We start from the raw sequence: 24124 nt of genomic DNA on the forward strand, positions 1-24124 counted from the left end.
CTCTTATTGTGGAACGAAGGGAGTATATGTATTCAATTTATTTTAAATATATAAAACAAATTATTCAAATTACTAGTATTATTAAGACACGTAAAATTTTTATCCAATTTAACATAATTTCATAAATGATGAAAAAAATTAAATATAATAACCGATTCTTAAATGAACACAAAATAAATTAAATAAATTATTTAACGGTGTTTCTGCTATTTTCTCCAAAATGTAAAGATTAGTATTAATATTTAAAAAAAAAAGCACAATCATGAGTTCATGACATTAAAAAAATATAAACTGGGGGGCTCAAATGAATTCCGGGATTGGTTTTCATTACTATTTTACAACATAAATTAGTCTACTGGAGTACTAGTTATGAATCAACAGTGAAGCGGACAGACAAATAAAAGCATTTCCTCTCCAATTTGATGACGTGATAAACGAAAACATCATCCTATTGATAATAGCTACGAATTACTTAAAATAAATAAATTTATATGATAAAAAAAAAGTAGGAGGAGGAAAATAGATGAGAGTATGAGACCAAGAAGGGCAGCCGCCTCTAATCTCAACTCTTATGTTCAACTTTCAACTTTAAATTCAAAGTGTAAATCTATCCAAAACAACTCCATTGACATTATCTCTATCAAGTTATCTTCTAAGTGGAGGTTCGGTTTGCAAGATTGTATCCCAGATTAAATATATAATGTGTTTTGTTCATAAGATCCAATCTCACAATTAGATGGATAATAATAGAATAATTAGTTATAGCTAACCCGCTGAGACTAAAATAATCTTACAACTCAATCCTATATTGTATCTTGATATTATTTTATTTAGGAAACCGAACACCACCTACAGAAACAGTTCCAGTGTAATATTAATGCATCTAACTCGTCAACAAGTATATAAATACTACTAGTAGTAGTATTATTTAAATTGCATAGTATTTCACACTAAACCATGGTAAGCAATAATTGAGTTATGGGAGTAAATTAACAGTTGTTAACTTATGAAAAACACAGTAGCATTAATGCATCAAATGTTCATATTTTGCTAATTCTATTCTATCCACCATTTCCTGATAAGGACATTCAACTCTCTCTCATATTTTGGTCAAAGATATCTTCTCCATGTTTTAACTCAGTAAAAAGTGCATTCTAATATATTGTGCTTAATTCAATTAATTAGTGGATCAAAATTCTAAACCTAAGTTTGAGCTGTAAGAAAATTGCGAGCAACAAATGGTATGTTTTATGGTAATTTATTGTCGGCGTAATTGATCAGTTGACATTTTTAGTAGTCATTAAATACCTATTAAATATGTATGACGCAACACAAGAAAATTTTGCCTCACAACTAACTTATCTATGTTTGTTCAATTATAAATTCCTATCCATTTCCAATTTAATAAAGTATGTATAATTAGAGATCATATATAGTACAAATGGATCAATTCCCTTATCCCGCAATCCCAAAGCAACAAACCAAAGAGAAGAAACGGCTGAGTGAGGAGCAAGTGAGGATATTGGAGTGGAATTTCAACTTCAACAAGAAGTTGGACTCCGACCACAAGTCTCGCCTGGCATTTGAGCTCGGTATCCCGCCTAGGCAAGTGGCGATATGGTACCAAAACAAGCGGGCGCGTGACAAAATCCAAGGGCTGGAGGTGGAGCATAAGAGCTTGCAGATGCAACTCGAGAGTGTGTTGATTGATAACTCGAGGCTTAGGAATGAGGTGGAGAGGCTCAAGGTGGAGTTAACTAGGGCCCAAGGTGCCACCGGGCCCACCTTCACCTCTTTCAACTCCTCCAATTTTGGAGTGTCGTCACGTGTACAAGACTCATTTTGTGATTAGTATTAGTGTGATACATGATCTTTAGTATGAAATCTTTTTTTCATGATATAATTTATGTTAAGCTGAATATAATATATATCGTGATAAAAATGAAAAATTTATAATCCACTTTATTAGAGTTTACAATGAAATGAATATCTTGAGTATCACATTTCACTTTCAAACTTTTTGATCAATATCCTTAAATGGTCTTCTTTTCTTTTCTTTTCTTTTCTGTGTTTGATTAAATATAGCATAACCCAACTCTAAATCCTATCCAACTAAGTGGTTATTTTTTATACACTTCTATTGAGAAAAATTCATGTTATATATGAAATCTGCAGTTTTTATTTATTTTCAAATGCAAAAACTCATTCTATAAGGTACTGTTTTTTTATTAGTCATGATTTTATAAGTAATTAATCATTTATTTATTGGATTCTTAGATTGATACTAATATTTTCCGGTTTACATGAAAGTATTGTGAAATTTGTATTTCAAACACAAAAACTTGGAGTATATTTGATTATTATCAGTTATCATAATTAAACACTGTCCCAGTCATTAAATCTTGTATTGTATGGCGACAATCAACAAAAGTTGGATAGGATACAAAATTTACCTTCAATTCTGGAACTAAATTTAATACTGAAAACATTGATGTGTCGATGACAAATACTATCAAATAAAACACGGAATCCATGATTGAAAAACTATACTACACATTACATTTAAGCTCTGTTTTTTGTTCAATTGTGAAGCAACAGGGCTATAAAACAGGGTTTTATTTTATTTTAGACAGTATTTTGTCTATGGGCCAAGATTTTACAATGATAAGTAACTCAACATGTGAATGTTTGTAAAATTAAAACGAAATATAAATACAGTTCGATAAATTTTAAACTATGGTATTCTATATATAGAATACTTTATTAGTTTTCTAAAAATAAACTCTTTTATTTTTGGATTGTTTCCTAAACCACAAACATTCCATTTTAGAAAAGTTATTTTTCTTTATGAGGCGAGATTCATTTTTCACTAATAAAATTTTGCTTTTTATGTCTCTCTTATTTTGTCAATTTTGCATTAAACGCGTGCCGTTCCAAAAGTTTCTATTTTGAGGAAACAACGAGAGTATATATTAACTGTAAATTTGAATTTATTTATTTAATATTATATTATATATACTCCTATTAAATACTCATTTCTGAAAGTTAATTTTATTTTATTTTTATGTAGTTGTTCAGTTTATGTCACGCTCGCATTTTCTAAGGATAGAAAACACGGTTGATCGCGACTAGGGGAGGGTTAAAGAAGTGGGGAAGAAAGGGGGAAATCAGCACAAATCGACCATAGCTCGAAACAAATGGAATAGCTCGAATAAAATCAGAGTATCTCAACAATCAACAACTCCAAATGAAAATATCTCAACAATACACGAACTCAAAAGAAACAATATTTAGCGGAAGCATTCGAGAGAAGAATAATATTATGTATGAAGACATAATATATTCGGAACATTTAAAAGCAAACACAAATCTTCACCAGCTCTGCTCAACACCCACTGCGCTCGTCACAGCTCAACCTGCACACTTTAAAAAGAAATGCAGGGCTCAGTACTTGATGCACTCAGTGGACTCATGCCGAAAACATTTTCAATAAAAATATTTATCACGCCATTAACGAGTGGCCTCGGGGTTTTAACTTTGAAAGTGCCCGAGTCACTAAAACATTTCACCAACATCATCATCAACATCAGTCTCAACATCATCAACATCACCATACCATATCTGAACATACATGACAAGGAATGTGGCCACATTCCAAGCCACTAGACCGGCCAACTCAAAGAGATAGCGCACGATCTACGGGGTGTACACTAGCCTGAGTAGGGACTCACTCCCTAGTCAGACCCGAATTTGATTAACCATACATGGCAAAAGCCACTTCAGATAGGTCCCATAGCAACACAAAAATATGGCATGACAAACATATTTCGCAAAAATAAATATACTTAGGATATAACCCTTATTTAAAAAGAAAGCACACCTCATTCGTTTAAAGCCTTAACTTGTGTTCCATTCCGTTCTCAAAAAGCGTGCATAGAGTGACTCATTGATTTAATGTACTCCAATCCATCTCCTTTAGAGCATCTCCAATAGGTTAGGACGTCAAATAGCCCTCAAATAGCCTTCACACTGCCACATCATCAGCACTACAATTCTCCTGCCACATCAGCTTGCCACATCAACTGGACATCAAATAGCCCTCACATAGCCTTCACACTACCTATCCACATCACTAATAACAATTATATAATTTAATTTACACTCGTATCAACATACAGAATTTAATTTACGAGACAAATACGGAAAATTCGAATAATAATATTAAAATTTAAAAAGTACATTAATTTAAAAAAAAGTACAATAATTAAAAAAATTACATTTAAAAAATTACATAAATTTGCATAAAAACTAACGCCTTGCAATCTTCCGCGCCCACAACTCTTGAATAGGGGTGTGGCCGGGTCTGCCAGCCGCATCGTGCCTGAAGCGGAAATACAAATATCGCTGCTCCAATGCGTTAACAATACGCATAAATAAGTCCCGCCTCATCCTAAAACGACGCCTGAAATGGTTGGCGTCAAAACGCGGCTCCTCTGCGAAGTAATCTGTGAACAGGCGCTGATGTGCAGCTTCATGATCACGATGCACCATTTGTCGACGGTGGACAACTGGTCGTGGGCGAGGTGCCGCCGGCTGCATATAACTCTGCATCCATCGATCAACCTCACGGCTCGTATAGGCATCTAGCTCTTCGTTCATCATACGCTCGTACTCATCCGCATCCCCACCACTACCACCGGCATTACTCATTTCTTAAATTGATCTTGAACAGAAAGTAAGGTAGAGAGAATACTCGTTAAAACAAGTGGTGCGAATAAAAATGAGGTTCAACGCGCGTATATATAGTGTTTTCGAAAAACAAAAAAAAAATTTAAATCCGACGCCGGTTTGGCGCCGATCCGGGACGCACAATGGCGCCCGTGAGGATCGGCGTCGGAACCGGCGTCAGCGGGGGAATCGGCATGGCGACGCCGATTTTGACGCCGATTTCGTCGACGCCGGTTCCAATGGTTCGGCGTCGCGGTGGTGACGCCGGTTATTGGAGATGCTCTTACTAAAACAAAAGGCACAATCCAAATCTATAAATTAATTCACATTGCCTAAAACATTTAAATAACACAAGGCCAACTTTCTTCTTTTTCTCACCTCACGTGAAATCCAAAGATGGGATTTGAAGTCCAACTCTTTCTCCCAGGGTCACCTCCGTAAACCCGCCGCCGTCGCGGTCAGCCCCTGCTACCCTGCTGCCACTGCCAACACGGTCATCCCCACTGCCCACCGGGATGCCGCTACCCCCCTGCTGCTCGGTCATGACGCAACGCCGCTTGCTATCATGGTTGTAGACAACCGACGTTGTCTCTGGCCATTCGAGCTCCAAAAGCACTCTCATCCACCAAATCTTTCTTCTTTCCAAATCTAACTCTTCTTAACCAAACTTTTCAAATAGCTAAACTAATCCAACAATGAGAGCAACTCATTTTAAAAGATCAAAACAACAACAAGGCATTCTTCTTTTCTCCTCAACCAATTCTCTCGTCTCTTTCTCAAATCTGCCATCTCTTGCTCTCTCTCTATTTATTTTTCCTCTCCTTTAATTCACGCTACTGCCGTCTGTTGGTTTCTGGATTACAAGAGATAAGAGCCGGGCGTAATACAAGCCAAAAGAAGGAATACTAAAGAGGAAACTGAACTAGAATGAGATTACAAATGTAAAAACGAAACAGTAACCGTGAAAAATGTTTGAGCCGAGTCGAGGAGGCCTCTTCCCGCAAGACGAGATACGCCCCGGTAGTGCTCTTCGGTTTGGCGTGTCGTCCCCAAAGGTAAAACGGCTACGTCTCTATTGATGCAGCACCGCAATCAGTAGAGCTCCGGCGAACTGGATGTAGGAGAGGGCAGAGCTTCGACAGAAAGACAATGCAGAGAGGGAAAGAGCTTATGCTGTAATGCTTGTGAATGATGTAGTGTAATGCATGGAGTGGCTAGCCTATTTATATCATCATGGCAGATTTGTAACCGCCGACGTGTGGATTTCTCACGTGGCAGCCGTGACTGTGCCTCGCTTGACGACGTGTCAAGCCACTTGGATTGCTGACTCGGCGGTGGTCCAAAAAGAATAGTGTGGGCCAAGCCCCAAGCCCAAAGACCACCCAAAGACCAATTGCCAAGATCGAGATCGAGATCGAGATCGGGATCGGGCCCGAGGCCCGCGAGCGCGAGCGCGAGCACGGGCTCGGGCGGGCGGGCGGCGGCGGCGGCGCGCTTGTGCGCGCGTGTGGGCTCTTTCACCCATCTTGGCCCACTATAATTATTAAGTAACATAAAGTCACTTAATTTATACACATTAAAAGATGTGTTAATCCTCCAATGTCGGATAATTAACACTAGTTAATTATTCCCTAAGCTCCAACTCCAAGCTTTAATTAAAAGCTAATTATGCCCAACTTTAATCCACTATTTCTCACTCACCGGAAATTGGATTTGAGAAAGTGAATATACTACATTTATCTACGTAAAATGTAGATCGACGCTATGTCATTTAATTTCACAAAATTAAATGTCTCGTCACATTTATTATTTGGTCAAAATCCATTGACCGGGCATATTTAATACCATGATTTCTACAATCCCCCACATGAGTGGAAATAGCCGAATGCATATGCATGCAGACACAAGCTCAACCCTCGAGAGGTATATAAGCATAAGGATAGGTAGTTGTTGACTTTGAACCCTCCATAGTCGACACCATCGGATACACAGGCGGCTTAGTAGCGCGATGCTTTGAACTAATCCCCCACGGTGTGCACCGAGACAATGGTGTTAACGCTTAAACACCTCAACCACATCCGTTCTCACGTTTTGTGTCCATTGCAGTCTTGGACACCACTTTGGATTCATAAGTGCGTTTTTTATGAAGCGACCACACTTCGCACTTACATAGGTGATTCTTAGTCGAGTACCTTGCCATACTTGGTCTCTTTGAGATCCTTAAGAACCATTAAAAGTCATAGACTTAGCCTTTACCACTAGGCAAGCTCTCCAACACTCTATTGCTCTCTAGGGAATAGATATAGTTGAGTGTTTCTCATGAACTCTCATAGCTTAGTTGTCCCTTTGAACCAAGTTCTTGGGATCTCCAGTCATCATGGTTGGGTTACCACTATGATAATTCTTTAGTTTGTGGATTTCAAACCCATTCCCTCTAGCAACTTATTCATTTGATCACGGTTTAACCCTTTGGTTAGCGGATCCGCTAGATTATCTATTGACTTCACATAGTCAATTGTAATCACCCCTGTTGTGATCAAATGTCTCACGGTGTTATGTCGTCGACGTATATGTCGAGACTTACCGTTATAGAAGCCATTGTTTGCCCTTCCAATAGCTGCTTGGCTATCGCAGTGGATCAGCACTAGTGGCACTGGCTTAGACCAACATGGAATGTCTTCAAGGAAGTTCTTAAGCCACTCGGCTTCCTCACCAGCCTTATCCAAGGCAATGAACTCCGATTCCATTGTTGATCGGGCTATACATGTCTGTTTTGTGGATTTCCACGATACAGCACCACCCCCAATAGTAAAGACATATCCACTTGTTGAAAGTGAGTCGCTATTATCGGATATCCAATTGGCATCACAGTACCCTTCAAGTACCGGGGGGTATCTCGAGAAGTGTAGCCCAAGATTTTGAGTATGTTTTAAATATCTCAAAACCCTCACAAGAGCTCTCCAATGCTCTTTGCTTGGATTGCTCGTGTAACGACTCAACTTGTTCACGGCACAAGCAATGTCAGGTCGAGTGCAATTAGTCAAGTACATAATGCACCCGATGACCCGTGCATACTCTTCTTGTGCAACGGGCTGGCCTTTGTTTTTGCTCAAGTGAACGTAGAGTTCAATTGGAGTCTTAACCGGCGCGCCATCATAGGCTTTGAATTTATTCAATATCTTCTCAACATAATGTGATTGTGTTAAGATGATTCCATCATTCGTTCTTAGAATCTTCATTCCAAGAATTACATCGGCTAGACCCATGTCTTTCATGTCAAAGTTTCTCTTTAACATGGCCTTTGTATCGTTAATTACTTGAGTGTTGCTACCCAAGATTAACATATCATCAACGTAGAGACACACTATAACATGACCGTTATTAGTGCTCTTGATGTAGACACATTTGTCGCACTCGTTGATTTTAAACCCATTTGATAACATCACATTATCAAACTTCAAGTGCCATTGCAATGGCGCTTGTTTCAATCCATATAGGGACTTTACGAGCTTGCATACCTTTTTCTCTTGTCCAGGTACTACAAACCCTTCGGGTTGTTCCATATAGATTTCGTCTTCTAATTCACCATTCAGAAACGCGGTCTTTACATCCATTTGATGAATCTCAAGATTGTGCAATGCAGCAATAGCGAGAAGCACCCGGATAGATGTAATCCTTGTTACAGGTGAATAGGTATCGAAGAAGTCATGTCCTTCCTTTTGTTTAAAACCCTTTACTACTAGTCGGGCTTTATACTTATCAGCTGTTCCATCGGCCTTAAACTTTCTTTTAAGAACCCATTTGCATCCTAAAGGTTTAGCACCTTCGGGCAAATCAACCAACACCCATGTGTGGTTTAGCAAAATTGAATCAATTTCACTTTGAACAGCTTCTCTCCAATGCAGCCCGTCTGGGCCAGCAAAGGCTACTTTTATCGATGTTGGTTCTTCATCCAACATGAAAGCAATGTAGTCAGGACCAAAAGTTTTTGGTGTTCTGACTCTATTACCACGTCTCAGTACTGTATCTTTTGGATCGAGCCTTGCACGCTTGCGCGATTCAGGTTCCGCATCTGCTGATTTAGAACTAGTGGCTTCTTCTTCCACTTGTTTAGAACTAGTGGCTTCTTCAATTCTTGTCTCAGAATTGATTGAGACTTTTTCCTTGTCTTTGCAAGGAAATGTATTTTCGAGAAATACAGCATTCCTTGACTCAATTGTTGTTCCTACTGTGATAGTCAATATTTCAGACTTGTGAACAACAAATCGATATGCACTACTGTTAAGTGCATATCCAATGAAGATGCAATCAACCGTCTTAGGTCCGATTGTAACTTCTTTGGGCGGAGGAACCATCACCTTTGCCAAACACCCCCACACTTTGAGGTATTTGTAGGATGGCTTCCTTCCCTTCCACAACTCATAAGGAGTGACATCTTTTCCTTTGAGAGGGATCTTATTCAAGATATAGTTGGCTGTCAAAACAGCTTCCCCCCCACATGTTATGTGGTAATCCTGAAGTTAGAAGCAGTGCATTCATCATCTCTTTTAGAGTTCGATTTTTGCGTTCTGCAACACCATTAGATTGTGGTGAATATGGAGCAGTTGTTTGATGAATTATACCACTTGCGTTGCATAACTCCTCAAACGGGGCTACATATTCGCCTCCTCTATTGCTTCGAATCATTTTGATTTTACAACCAAGTTGATTCTCAACCTCGTTCTTATAATTTTTGAACGCTTCTATTGCTTCATCTTTACTTCTTAAAAGATAAATGTAGCAATACCTTGTGCAATCATCTATGAAAGTGATAAAGTACTTTTTACCACCTCTTGTTTGCACCATCTTTAAATCACATGCGTCCGTGTGAATTAATTCAAGGGGTTTTGTGTTTCGTTCAACCGAATGAAACGGCAACTTAGTCATTTTTGCTTCAAGACAAATTTCACATTTATCTTGATTATCCACTTCATTAGCCTTTAGTAAATCTAAATTTACTAATCTTTTAATGGCTTTTGAATTTACATGTCCCAATCTACAATGCCACAAATTTGAAGACTCGGTCAAATAAGAGGAAGTAGATGCTTTATTATTATTAGCCAATGGCTTTGCAACACTGCGAGTTCCTACACTAAGCTTGAAAAGCCCATCGGTTACATAACCTTTTCCGAGGGATTTTCCAAACTTATACAAGACAAACCTATCAGACTCAAATACAAGTTTAAACCCCTTATTAACTAGTATTGATCCTGACACTAGGTTCTTGCGGATGTCCGGGACATGCAGCACATCCTTCAAAGTGATTGTGACGCCAGACGTCATCATGAGAATCACGTTGCCAACGCCGAGGACTTCGGACGATGCTTGATTCCCCATGTTGATCTTCCTCCCTTCAGCAGCAGTGTAGGAGGCAAACTTGCTCCTATCTGAGCAGACATGAGCAGTAGCGCCGGTGTTGATGTACCAGCCACCCTTGTTATCCACAAGGTTAACCTCTTCGGTGACCACAGCAATGAGGTCGTTTTCATCCCAGTCTTTGAACTCCTTCTCAACGACGTGGGCTGTCGGCTTCTTCTTCTTGCTGCGGCAGTCTTTAGCAAAGTGGCCTGGTTTGCCACACTTGTAGCAGTCGCCTTCAAACTTCTTTGAAGGCTGCTTTCCCTTCCCTTTGTCGTTTGGACGGTTTGGGCGAGGGCGTTTGTTGGAGGGACCGCCCCGCTCCAACAGGTTGGCTTTGGCTTCATTTGGGGTGAAGCCCTTAGCCTTTTGATCACTTTTGCGCACGTCGGCCTCAATGTGCAATTTCACGATCAAGTCTTCAAGGGTCATCTGCTTTCGCTTGTGCTTGAGATAACTCTTGAAGTCCTTCCAACTTGGAGGGAGCTTGTCAATGATCGTGCACCTTAGGAACTTATCGGGCAAGGTCATCCCTTCAGCCACTAAGGAGTGGATGATCATTTGGAGCTCTTGGACTTGCTCCATGATAGGTCGAGAGTCGACCATTTTGTAGTCCATAAACTTGGACGCTACGACCTGTTCAGTCCCTGCAGCATTATCTATGCTATATTTCTTTTCTAGGCTTTCCCACATTTGTTTAGATGTGGTTACATTGGAGTATACATTGTACAAACTATCATCTAATGCACTTAGAATGAAATTTTTACAAAGATAATCTCCTTTTCTCCAAGCTTCGTAGTCCGCCATGACTTCGAGCCTAGTCTCTTGGTCACTTGGCGCTGGCGGCTCGTTTTCCGTGAGGAAGTTGGCGACGCCCAATGTTGTCAAGTAGAACAACATCTTCTGGTACCACCGCTTGAAGTCAGATCCTCCAAACTTTGGTGGCTTCTCGGCGGGTGGCGTCATTCTTGGTGCCATAGGTGCCGCACTTGGTCCATTGAAGGAACCAATTCCGTTGCCCCCGAAGGAGCCAACAACTTGGTTGGGCATAGAGCCCCCCATGTTCGTGTTGGGCATAGTGCCCCCCACATTCGTGTTGGGCATAGTGCCCCCCACATTCGTGTTGGGCATAGTGCCCCCCACATTCGTGTTGATCCCGGAAGATCCAACACCAGTATTGAGCCCGAAGGCACCAACACTCGATCCATTAAAGGATCCGAAGGAACCACTAAAAGTGGAACTAACCGAACCACCAAAGGTGGAACCAGTGGACGCCCCGAAGGGGTTGTCCCAAACCCAAGGGACGGTGGATGAGGCAGCTCGGAAGCCGGGGGTTGGCATCATCGAGGGAATCGATGAAGTGTTGACCGGTCCAGTGGTCGCCATGGTGGAGGGAATGGCGGAGGTGGTGGTGGCAGCAGCAGTGTTGGATTCCGTCGACATCTCCAGCAAAGGATTAAGTTTCGAAAGTTTTTAGTTTAGTTTAAAAGGTCCAAATCCCTTCAAAGGCAAGTTATCTCGTCTTGCGATTGTTGGTTTCTGGATTACAAGAGATAAGAGCCGGGCGTAATACAACCCAAAAGAAGGAATACAAAAGAGGAAACTGAACGAGAATGAGATTACAAATGTAAAAACGAAACAGTAACCGTGAAAAATGTTTGAGCCGAGTCGAGGAGGCCTCTTCCCGCAAGACGAGATACGCCCCGATAGTGCTCTTCGGTTTGGCGTGTCGTCCCTAAAGGTAAAACGGCTACGTCTCTATTGATGCAGCACCGCAATCAGTAGAGCTCCGGCGAACTGGATGTAGGAGAGGGCAGAGCTTCGACAGAAAGACAATGCAGAGAGGGAGAGAGCTTATGCTGTAATGCTTGTGAATGATGTAGTGTAATGCATGGAGTGGCTAGCCTATTTATAGGCTCAGTCCACTGCTGTGGGTCAACAGCCATGAAGGCTCATCATGGCAGATTTGTAACCGCCGACGTGTGGATTTCTCACGTGGCAGCCGTGACTGTGCCTCGCTTGACGACGTGTCAAGCCACTTGGATTGCTGACTCGGCGGTGGTCTAAAAAGAATAGTTTGGGCCAAGCCCCAAGCCCAAAGACCACCCAAAGACCAATTGCCGAGATCGAGATCGAGATCAGGATCGGGCCTGAGGCCCGAGGCCCGCGAGCGCGAGCGCGAGCGGGCGGGCGGCGGCGGCGGCGCGCGTGTGCGCGCGTGTGAGCTCTTTCACCCATCTTGGTCCACTATAATTATTAAGTAACATAAAGTCACTTAATTTATACACATTAAAAGATATGTTAATCCTCCAATATGAGATAATTAACACTAGTTAATTATTCCCTAAGCTTCAACTCCAAGCTTTAATTAAAAGCTAATTATGCCCAACTTTAATCCACTATTTCTCACTCACCGGAAATTGGATTTGAGAAAGTGAATATACTACATTTATCTACGTAAAATGTAGATCGACGCTATGTCATTTAATTTCACAAAATTAAATGTCTCGTCACATTTATTATTTGGTCAAAATCCATTGACCGGGCATATTTAATACCATGATTTCTACACCGTCTCTATTAAAGAGCGCCCATCTCTCTTGCTGTTCGTTTCAGGGGCACGTTGCCTCTCCATTGTCTTTCCATAGCCGCCGCTGGAATTTCCTCGCTGGACTGCCATGGACCAGCACGGCCTTTAATCGATCGCCGCCGAGGATCAGTTGCTGTCCGCCATTGCTTCACGTCCAGGCCAACGACGCAGGCACCGCTGCTGCTGTTCGTCTCCTTTCCAGCCGTCGTTGCTCGACCTCGTCGTTGCCTTCTCCTGTTCCCCTCGTGAGCGCTATCCCAACGCCGCCAAGCAATAGCCGGAGTTCGTGGCAGCCGTCCCATGGAGGACTTCTTCTCCCCTAGTCGTTCCGCTTCTGGACAACTAACCTCTCTTCTCTTTCTCTATTTTCTTTAATTTCGAAAATGCTCACATTCCGAGAGATGGTGTTGAAGATTTGATTTCTATTTTTGTTTCTATCTCTCAGTTTCTTGTTTTGCTGATTTTTGTTTGATACAAAAGTGATGAATGAAATGTGCCCCTTTCACGCACGAGCGTGTGTTATTGGACCACCACATGATCGGTGTGGCACCTCCTGCTTCATTCTTGCTTTTAACTTTACTCTTTCATCCTTTTCATCTCTTTATAATTCAGCAAACTTGCACTAATTAAACGAAAATTGAATCTGATGAAACGTGGTCATGGAGAGATATGTATAGGTATAACCGATTTCATGAGATCATGGGGTAGAAACCGATTTGTTCCAGATTTTGTGGAACAGAATAATTGTTGAGTGAAAGGTAATCTCACCTTAAATTCTTGCATACTCAAAGTGAGATGAAAATTAATGAATTATTTGGGCTCATAATAATTGGATTTCAAATTGGGTTAAAAGTAATAATTGCTCTAGGCCCAAAGGATGTTGAAAAGGACTTCCAAAAGTTGGTGACGAAGAATTGAGCTTCATATAAATAAAGAAAAAGATCATAGCCCAAAATGATATATCCTTCTATCGAAACAAAGGCAAAAAATTTTCAGGTGCACAAACGATGTCACTACGAGAACAAATAAAAAGGGTAGAAAAGTCAGGGTATTACAGTTTAATAAAATTATCATTGAAGTGTGAACTTATTTATCAAACAAAGTAGAAGAATATGCAATAGTTACATCTAGCATCAACCCACAAACCCAAATCTATCGAATCCGGGTTAGCTCTAGTGATTATAATTTTGTCGAAGGATTATAATTTTATCGATTAAAACCTTAATGTTGACATTCCACTTAAATTAGAGAACGATTAGGATCAGCCCACTAATATCAAATTGGACTCTAGCTCTAGATCCATATTTTAAAATACTGTGATGTTCTAGTCTCTACTTTAAGATAGATAATAACTTACGCGTTTGTGGAAGTTTTCCGCCAAAGCAGACTACTTTATTTAGAAAATCAGAGCATCGACATCCTGGCTCTTGGCAAGAGCATTGATGTGGGTCCGGATCCACTTTTATTCATTTTTTACCCCTTGCTATTTCGTAAGAGCACAACACCCACATGCATGCTCTTTCGCAAGAGCATGCTCAAGGGTCCCACCATTCTATTATTTAATTTAAATACTTCAATTACTAAAAACATTTCCACAATATTAAAATGAATTCAAAATATCCAAAATTTTATTACAAATTACTAAAAAATTAAAACTTACATAATTAAAATTCTAAAAAAAATTACATAATTAAAATCCTAAAAATTGAGATTGGGAGAGTTGTTTGGCGTAGTGTGATTTTTTGTGTTGAAATGAGGGTATTTATAGATGAAAGTGTGAATATTGGGATAAAAAATAAATTAAAAGTGTGGAAAAAATGGATATATTTTATTGGGAAGTGAGAAAATATTTTTTTTATTAAAATGATAAACCAACTGCCAACCAGAGCATGCCACGTCGGCTGCCGCCGACGGCAAGAGTGCAGCGGTGAGGCTCTTGCCATGCCGTTGGCACGACGGCTGCTCTTGCGAAAGAGCACCGCTGTGGATGCTCTCGCGACTTTGTTTTGATTTTGGGAACTATTCATTTACTTGATTGCTACGTTCAACTTGAATTTCAATTACTACTTAATTATAAACTTGTTTATAAATCAAGTTGCTCCATTTTTTACAATCTGAAGCCACTTAATTTTAAGCTTATTTATAAATCAAGTTGATCCAATTATTACAATCTGAAGCCACTTAATTTTAAACTTGTTTATAAATCAAGTAGATCCATTTTTTACAATCTGAAGCCATTTTACACACGACCTTAAATGTGCGGCAGTGGGTGATGAAAGGACATTACTTCACAACATAATGTCGAACCAATAGAGCAATAATAATATTGTGACTATAATTTAATAATAAATCATTATCTTGGTTCTCTTTCTTTCATTATCCTAATATAGTGGACGGTGGACCTAACAAAAGTAAAATTTTGGCTACAAATCTTTATATGGGGATTCGAAAAGTGTTTTTTGACACCCTCTCGTGGGAATAGCGATTCAAAATTGAATTTGAATTTGAATCTGTATCTATATTTGTGATATAGTAATATACTCCTACTTAGTTCATATTCAAATAGCAATTTACAGCACGATAATGCTCATTATTTCCTATATTCTCATAGTAATTTGATAGTTAGTAACTTAATGCTCGATCACTGATTTGAGTAAAATCATAAATGGAGTACAATATTCTTATTTTTTTCATTTTAAAAAATAAATGCCTAACTTTATTTTCGGTATTTCACTAAATAAAGATGAACACTTTCTAAAATTGTAAATACAGAGTACTTATAACATTTTGTTTTATCGTTTTAAACTGGTACTAGTACTAGTACAATAACTGTATAAAATCTCTTATCATTTTTTTTTAAAAAAATGATTGTGCAATTGTGCAACGAAATTCAAAGTTGGAGTGATACGTGATCAAATTTTGACGTGACGAATGAGATATTAAAGAAAAATATGATTACGTTTGAAATTACGTAATAGTCATTTTAAAGAAGCAACAATAGGGTTCGTAAGCCCACCTCGAATGGTCATCATTATCAACCACTTCAAGGTATTTACAGTTTTTAGTTGACCTCCCTACACTACACCACCATTTTGAAATCACCCTTTTTTCTTTTAATTTTAAGAGACATAAAGTACTTGCACATTGATCTAATTTGTAATGGAGATTTCAACTTCCAAGTTTCTAATTCCATTTCAATCTCACCATCAAAGAGAACTTTAAATCTAATCAAATTTGTAACTTATTCTCTAGTGAATTTTTTATATTTCCTCGCTTGTCATAACTTTAAGATAGTATTCAGTTCGTCAGACAAGATAATACTAAAATATAATATGTGATAAACTAAAATGGAATTGTCTAAGATTAAATTGATAAAAGCAAGATTAATAATCATGAAATACAATGTAATCTTAAAATTATGAAGACAAACCATGATATATTGTTAAGGATTGAACTTTAAAATAACAACTAAACAATAAATAATATTATGTTAACTGAATGGCAACCGAAAAAGGACTCTAATTCAAATTAATCTCGAGCAAACTAAGACTATGAAAGATTAGGTCCATACTAAGTACTAACAATTCCAATTATGAATAGTTTTTGCCCTCATTTTGAAAAGGCAATTCCGATTGTGGCAATCTAGGTTGTGAACCGGCCAATTAAAGTCAACTTGGGATGTTGGGCTTAGTGGATTTTATAGAAAGTATTAATTGTACGAGACGCGTTATTTTGATTGTTGTCCCTCCCCTCAAAAAAAGAAAAAAGACAGAATAAATAATTAAATATTAGTAGAATTTATTAAAACAATTCTCCACTAGATTGGTCAACTTGCAATAACGACGTTTGGAATTTTTAGTATACTTATATGAGCAAATAACATTTTAGTTACGTAATTAGATTCCAATTTTATGGAGTATTTTGAGATTATTTTAAAAAGTGTGTTTTGATATTATTTTTATTGTAAAATCATGTATTTATGAGGAACAAATATAATGTTATATTCCAATTTTATGGAGTATTTTGAATTGTCGTATTTAAAATGTCTCATTTTCATTTTAGGCTAAAATATGTGGGCTCATACCACATTTTTAATATAACACGAGTACTATCTAATCATTCAATTAATATTCTCTCTTAAATCATTCAGTTAATATTCAATCCAATCATTCAATTAATTTTTAATATAACACGAGTATTTTGAGACTAATGTGTATCAAAATACAAACATAAGCTATCTTCACATATTAGTATCTTAAGCAAAGTAAGCCTAAACTCTAAAGTCTGAACCAAAGTTATCCTAGAGTTGTAAAACAACAAATAAATAAAACTATAGTGTCTTAACTTTGTTACTATTAATTTGACAAGTAGTACAAGATTGGAAATGAGAACAAGGATAGTTATCTGAGTTTGACTAAATGAAAGGTGTTTAATCGTTTAACATGTGGTAGTAGTATTATTTTGAAATGTAGAGGGCCTATTGGCCTGTTTCATCAGACAATATGTGCGTCTCTGATAATAACACTATACTATAGAACAAGCTAGATTCCTAGAAGTGGCGTAAACAAGTTAAATGCCTATTACTCCATAAGTTTCTGACTAAAAAATGATACTTACTATATTTCAAATAATTAATCTGGATGCTGGAAAGCAGAGAGCATAGCACTCCCTCTGTCCCACTACAAGTGAGGCGCTTCAATTCGAACGTTATTTTGCAAAAGAGTGAACTACATAAACCATCCCTGACGTTTTCATTTGTTTCACTCCAGGCCCCTGACGTTTAAAAATATCGCCACAAGTCTCTGGTGTTTAACATAATCACATATCATGTTTTTTCGGACTAAAAGGCCCTTCAGCCCTAAAAGGGCATTATGGGCATATCACACAGACTTCTGCAGTGGCGGCCTGCATGCTGCTGACGCAATTTGACGGCTGACACGATTTGACAGCTGACGCGATTTGACGGCTGTGCGTCAGCGGCAGTCTGTGTACCGAGACACCACGTATACGTGCCACGTATACCATACTCCATTTGTGATTTAACAAACACATACCATACTCTATTTGTGATTTAACAGTGACGGCCCATCAGCCCAGAGCCCAAGAAAGAGTATCTGTTCGGCACCAAAGAGTTCGGCACGACCAAAGAGTTCGGACTCAGCCTACAGCTCGGTAAAAGCCGACCAGTCAAGCTCTCCTCTCAGATCGGCAAGAGCTGATCGGTAAAGTCCAGCAGTTCGGTCTCAGCATTCGACCGAACTAGGAGTTAGTGGACTCATGAAAGGCCTCCACGATCTCCGCTATACCCACGATCTATTTAGTGGTACGAAGCAGTTATTGAGCAGTTATTGCTCACCCACGATCTTGTTAGTGGGGCTGCAAACCACGACCTTAGTTCAATGTATAAATAGAACTTAGATCAGATAGAAAAGGGTTAAGCTCTCTAGAGATAAAATACCCTATAGCAAGTCTGTGTTGTAAGCTGTAATCCCAGATCAAGCAATACAATCTTGCCCTCCCTTCTTCCCGTGGACGTAGATTTACTTCAGTAAATCGAACCACGTAAATTCTTTGTGTCGTAATCTTCATTCTCTACCAGCGTTTACTAACATCAGAAATTCGCGGATCCATCACTGGCGCCGTCTGTGGGAAGCGAAGAACAAAATTTGTGATAAAGCGAATTTTTGATCCATTTTTTCCACCCAAAAAATGCATACCAGATCGCAGAGTACCCGTATTCCTGCCCGTGAGAACCAGGAGGGAGCCAATCCATCCCATAGGTCTGGAAAACAGCCTAGGGATAAATCCACCACCAGTTCTCATGGCGAAGGAACAAGCCGCTCCAAAAATCGTCCCACTGAGTCTTCCCAGCAGCCCGATTTGAATGAGGCTGTCAAGCAGTTTTTGGCGGCGAAGCAGGAGGAATTCTTAACCTTCCTGCAAAAAAGCCAAAAGCAGCCGGAGACGAAAACGGCGGATTCTCCTTCTCCCTCCGCACAAGAAAGTCACTACCGCAGTAGTGTCGCATCTCCCAGGAGAAAGAATCCCCGTCCCCAACATGTTCCAGTTCCTCCTCGGTACCGGAATCACAGGAGAACTCAATCTCCTCCATACCGACGAGATATCGGATTCGCCGTGTACGGAGCACTGAAGACTCCGTTCTCGGACGACATCACCCGAACTCCCCTACCACAGAACTACCGAACTCCGTCGATGACTTACGACGGGCTCGTGGACCCTCACGATTTCTTGGGGCGCTATCAATATAACATGGCGAACCAGGGTCTCAACGAGGTCCACATGTGCAAGCTGTTTCCCGAGCTGCTCATCGGGAACGCGAGAAGGTGGTTCGATAGCCTCCCCCAGGGCAGCATCAGATCTTACCGAGATCTAATGGATGCCTTCCACAGGAGGTTCTTTCAGAAAGCGGAAGCCCGAATCACTTCGGCTCAGCTGCTTTCCATTCGTCAAGGTCGCGACGAAAAAATCAGCGACTTTATGACAAGATTCCACAAGGAATGCCTGCAAGTAGACGATCTCAACGATCTGCTTGTCATCTCGGCATTCCAAAATGGAATCCTGCCCGGAGCTCTCTACAGGAAGCTCGTTGAGTGCGGTCCGCAGACAGCTCAGGAAATGTGGGACATTGCGGACCAGTACTCCCGGGCCGATGAGGCAGACCGTCGCAAACGGTCGTTAGACAGCTCATCGACCCGAGGAGACAGAAGGAAGCCCGATCATAGCGATCAGGGGCATCCTCGCCGGACTCCATTTGAAAGAATTCAAAGGGCTCCGGTGCAAGACAGATTGGGACCCTCGTCTCAATCCCGAGAAGCCGCCCGCTCAGTTCGTACCGCTGAACAAGCCGAGAGCGGAAATTTTCGAACTGCACTCTGACCTATTCGAAAAGCCAAAGCGGATGACGAAATCAGCCGCGCGCCGACCACAGGATAGCTACTGCTCCTACCATCAAGACCACGGTCACGATACTGAGGAGTGCAGAAACTTGGCTGCAGGTATCGATGTTCTTGTGAAGGCAGGGACATTGAAAAAATACCGAAGCAAGCAGCCAAAGAAGAATAAAAAGCAGAGTGGTGCGAACTGCGCTCCTCAGGATCCGAAAAGGCAGCCGGATCCCGAAGACGATGACGAGCCGCAATATGATGGAGTAATCCAGACTATTGACGCTCTCCCTGCCGGGAAGACCAAGTCGTCCCTAAAGTCAGAGCGCAGAGGCTCCAATCGAGAGGAGCCAACGCATAAAACGCTGAAGCAGGACGAAGTGATTACGTTCTCGGCTGCTGATCCCGTCCCGGCCATCTCTCCTCACCAAGACGCCATTGTCATCCAAGCCGGAGTGGCAAACAAACTGATCCACAGGGTGTTTGTGGATACAGGAGCGTCGGTTAGCATTCTTTTTAAAGAGTGCTTCGACAAACTAGAAGTGGACCCAGCTCGGCTCAGTCCGGCTCCGCTTCCCCTGAAGAGCTTCACCCAGGAGGACACCCGCCCTGAAGGTATTATCAGCCTTCCGATCACGGTGGGGAAAGCGCCTACTAGCTCCAGTACGATGATTGAGTTTTTCGTGGTGAAAGCTCGGTCCCCGTACAACGTCATCCTGGGAAGAGACTGGCTCAACACAGTTCGGGCCGTTTGCTCCACCTATCACCTCACCATCAAGATCCCTACTAAAGGAGGGATAGCGGTCATCCGAGGTGACCAAAAGAGAGCAAAGGAATGTCTGCAAATTGCGCTTAGAAGTGCCGAGCAGTCAGATCGGCACCACCAAGCATAGCAATCACAGCAGCCGGAGTCAGAGGCGATGACCGAAGTCATACCGGAGCCGAACTCGATGACAGTTCAGCTGTACGAAGACGATCCATCCAGAACGGTTAAGATCGGCTTCGCGGGAACGCCCCTACTTCGGGAAAAAAACCATCCAGCTCCTCAAGGAGTATAAAGACGTCTTTGCATGGTCTCCGTTGGACATGACCGGAGTGCCCCCCGAGGTAATCACTCATCGGTTAAATATTGATCCTTCAGTCCGGCCGATAAAACAGAAGCAAAGACTCTTTGCGGCAGAACGAAGTCAAGTCATCCATGACGAAGTCCGTCAATTATTGAAGGCGGATGTGTTATTCGAAGTGAAGTATCCTTCGTGGGTGGCCAATCCTGTCATGATCAAGAAAAAGGAAGGAGGATGGCGGATGTGCATAGATTTCACCGATCTAAATAAGCACTGTCCCAAAGATTGCTATCCCCTTCCGAACATAGATAAAAAGTAGAAGCTTTGATAGGCTTTGAAATTTTTTGTTTTCTTGATCTGTACAAAGGATACCATCAAGTTTTAATGGATGAGATTGACGCTTCAAAAACGGCCTTCATTACTGATTTCGGCATTTTCGCTTATAAAAAGATGCCATTCGGTTTAAAGAATGCCGGAGCCACTTATCAAAGGATGGTAGACAAGCTTTTTCGGCACCTGATTGGAAAGGAGGTCGAAGTGTATGTTGACGATATAGTCGTCAAAAGCAAAAGCACTTCGGAGTACGAGCACAACCTCAAGTCCACTCTCAACGTGCTCAAGAAAGCCAACCTCAAACTTAATCCCCAAAAGTGTACCTTTTTGGTAGATTCGGGAAAGTTTCTGGGTTGTTGGGTTTCAAAGGACGGACTCAAAGCAAACCCCTCAAAAGTTCAAATCGTTCAGAACATGGCAATGCCGAAGTCCATACATGACGTGCAAAGGCTAACCGGATGTCTAGCCGCACTGAATCGATTCCTTTCCCAAGCAGCCGAAAAGCAACTGCCGTTCTTCAAGGTGTTGAAAAAGGCACCAAAGTTCGAGTGGGGAGCCGAGCAGAAAAAGGCCTTTGACGAGCTCAAAAGTTATCTAGCCGAGCTTCCTATTCTCTCTGCTCCAACCGAAGCCGAAGTAATATTCTTATACTTAGCGGCATCGGATCAAACCATCAGCGCGGTGCTTGTACGAGAAGAAGGCCTAAAGCAGCTTCCCATCTATTTTACAAGCCGAGCATTAAGAGGTCCAGAAACCAGGTATCAACCACTGGAAAAGATTGCTCTGGCATTAGTAAATGCAGCAAGGAGACTGCGGCCATACTTCTATGCTCACAAGGTATGCGTCTTAACTGATCTGCCACTTCGGCAAGTGTTGACCAAACCAGAAGCATCAGGCAGAATCGCCAAGTGGGCTATAGAGTTGGGAGAGCACACAATTGAATATCTACCTCGGAAAGCCATCAAGGGACAAGCCTTGGCAGATTTTCTTGCGGAAGCAAAGTTCGATCAAGCAATTCCTGTTATTGCCGAACAGAAGAATTCTGCCAATGCCGAACTAGCACAGCCCTTGGAATCCGAAGTAGAGCCGCCGGACTGCTGGAGCGGATTCGTAGATGGAGCTTCAAACAAGATGGGAAGTGGAGCTGGTATTCTACTTGTCGCTCCCGACGGACACGAGGTAACCTACTCACTTCGGTTCCTATTCCCCACTACTAATAATGAAGCCGAGTACGAAGCCCTCCTGGCCGGACTCCAGTTAGCGCAAAGTCTGCTCGTCAAATCTCTCAAAGTCCATTGTGATTCACAAGTCATAGTAAATCACATGTTGGGTACAAGTGAAGCTCGTGACGAGAGAATGAAGAAGTATTTGGACAAAGCGCGAAGCATCAGCCGAAGTTTCTCCTATTTTCGGATAATCCGCATTCCTAGAGCGGAAAATAGCCGAGCAGATACCTTAAGTAAGTTGGCCTCAGATCCGAGCTCAAAGGCAGAAGAATTAATGCATCGAAGCATTGATGAAGCCGAGGTACATTCAGTATCCAGCTCGCCGAACTGGATGACGCCGATCTTGCAGTATCTGGATCAAGGACAATTGCCCGAGGATAAGAGAGAAGCTCGGAAGATCACGTGCCGAGCACTTCGGTACGAACTTCATGAAGGAGTCCTCTTTAGAAAGTCTTACCTCCAGCCGTTATTGCGGTGCGTAGGACCAGAAGAGACGGACTACATCCTCAGAGAAGTTCATGAAGGATCGTGCGGTAGCCACATCGGAGCCAGAGCTTTAGCTAAAAAAGTTCTGAGATGGGGATATTATTGGCCAACCATGGTACAAGAGGCAGTGCAGCTCGTCAAGAAGTGTACGAAGTGCCAAATTCATGCAAATGTCCCAAGGATGCCGCAGACCGATCTATACACTATGCAAAGCCCTTGGCCTTTCATGCAATGGGGCATAGACATAGTGGGACCACTTCCTCAAGCTCCTCGGCAAATGAAATTCCTTATCGTTGCCGTGGACTACTTCACGAAGTGGGTGGAGGCGGAACCATTAGCTACGATAACGAGCTCAAAGGCATTGGACTTCGTCTGGAAGAACATAGTGTGCCGATTTGGCATACCCCACATCCTCATCTCGGATAATGGGACTCAGTTCACCGACAAGACGTTCAAGAATTGGTGCCAAGAGCTGAACATTCAACAGCGGTTCACTTCGGTCTCCCATCCCCAAGCAAACGGACAAACGGAAGTAACGAACCGGATTCTGGTGAAAGGGTTAAAAGCTCGGTTAGAACAAGCCAAAGGACAATGGGTAGAAAATCTCCCTCAAGTCCTATGGTCCTACCGAACTACACCCAAAACCTCCAACGGTGAAACTCCGTATAGTCTGGTGTATGGCACTGAAGCCGTAATTCCGGTGGAGATCGGCGTACCCAGTCCCCGAACTCTAAATTTCTCCTCAGAAATGAATGACGACGGACTGAGAGCAGAACTAGATCTCGCCGAAGAAAGAAGAGAATTGGCGTGCATAAAAGCAGCCAAGTATAAGGAGCAAGTAGCCCGGTATTATAACCAAAGGGTGAAAAAGCTTCAATTTCAAGTGGGAGATCTCGTCTTGAGAAACAACGAAGTAAGCCGAGCAGAAAAGCTGGGCAAACTCGAACCCACATGGGAGGGTCCATATCGGGTGTCAGAAGTCCTCGGCAAAGGGTCTTATAAATTGACTCACATGTCAGGAGAACAAGTACCCCCGAACATGGCACGTCTCCAACCTCAAGAAGTTCCACTTGTAAGAGACAAAGGTCCGGTCAGTCCGTCTCGTGTCTAGTTCGGTCATAGGGGTATATGTTTTTATTTGTTTGTTTTTTACTTGTACCTTTTACTTGTCGTTTTATAAAAAGTTTAAAGTTTTTTTCTTTCATCTTTTTCATTTTTTCTCTATGTGTTTTGTCTCTATGTGCTTGTCGTCTCTTACAAATGGTACCAAGGTATATCGTTCTTTAAAGACTGATCCCCTTTTTAGATCGATTATTAAAGACTATTGTGAGTCCAAGCTTCTAAGGAGGATATAAGACCACAATTCAGCTTAACAAGCAGTCCGTCTGAAACGAACTG

General features: G+C 41.4%; 1 protein-coding gene across 1 annotated transcript; it reads left to right on the top strand.

The window, feature by feature from the left end:
• Positions 1-1426: 1426 nt before the first annotated feature.
• LOC121741173 (homeobox-leucine zipper protein ATHB-52-like) lies at positions 1427-1900 on the top strand. The gene has a single exon (XM_042133866.1). The coding sequence runs from the start codon at positions 1442-1444 to the stop codon at positions 1850-1852; it is 411 nt and encodes a 136-aa protein (XP_041989800.1). The 5' UTR covers positions 1427-1441; the 3' UTR covers positions 1853-1900.
• The last annotated feature ends 22224 nt before the right edge of the window (positions 1901-24124 follow it).

The sequence above is a fragment of the Salvia splendens genome, chromosome 7 (genome assembly GCF_004379255.2).
Source record: "Salvia splendens isolate huo1 chromosome 7, SspV2, whole genome shotgun sequence".
NCBI classification, from domain to species: Eukaryota; Viridiplantae; Streptophyta; class Magnoliopsida; order Lamiales; family Lamiaceae; genus Salvia; species Salvia splendens.

Coding starts and splice junctions, on each gene's coding strand:
- LOC121741173 (XM_042133866.1), top strand. CDS start 1,442: ATGGATCAATTCCCTTATCCCGCAATCCCAAAGCAACAAACCAAAGAG.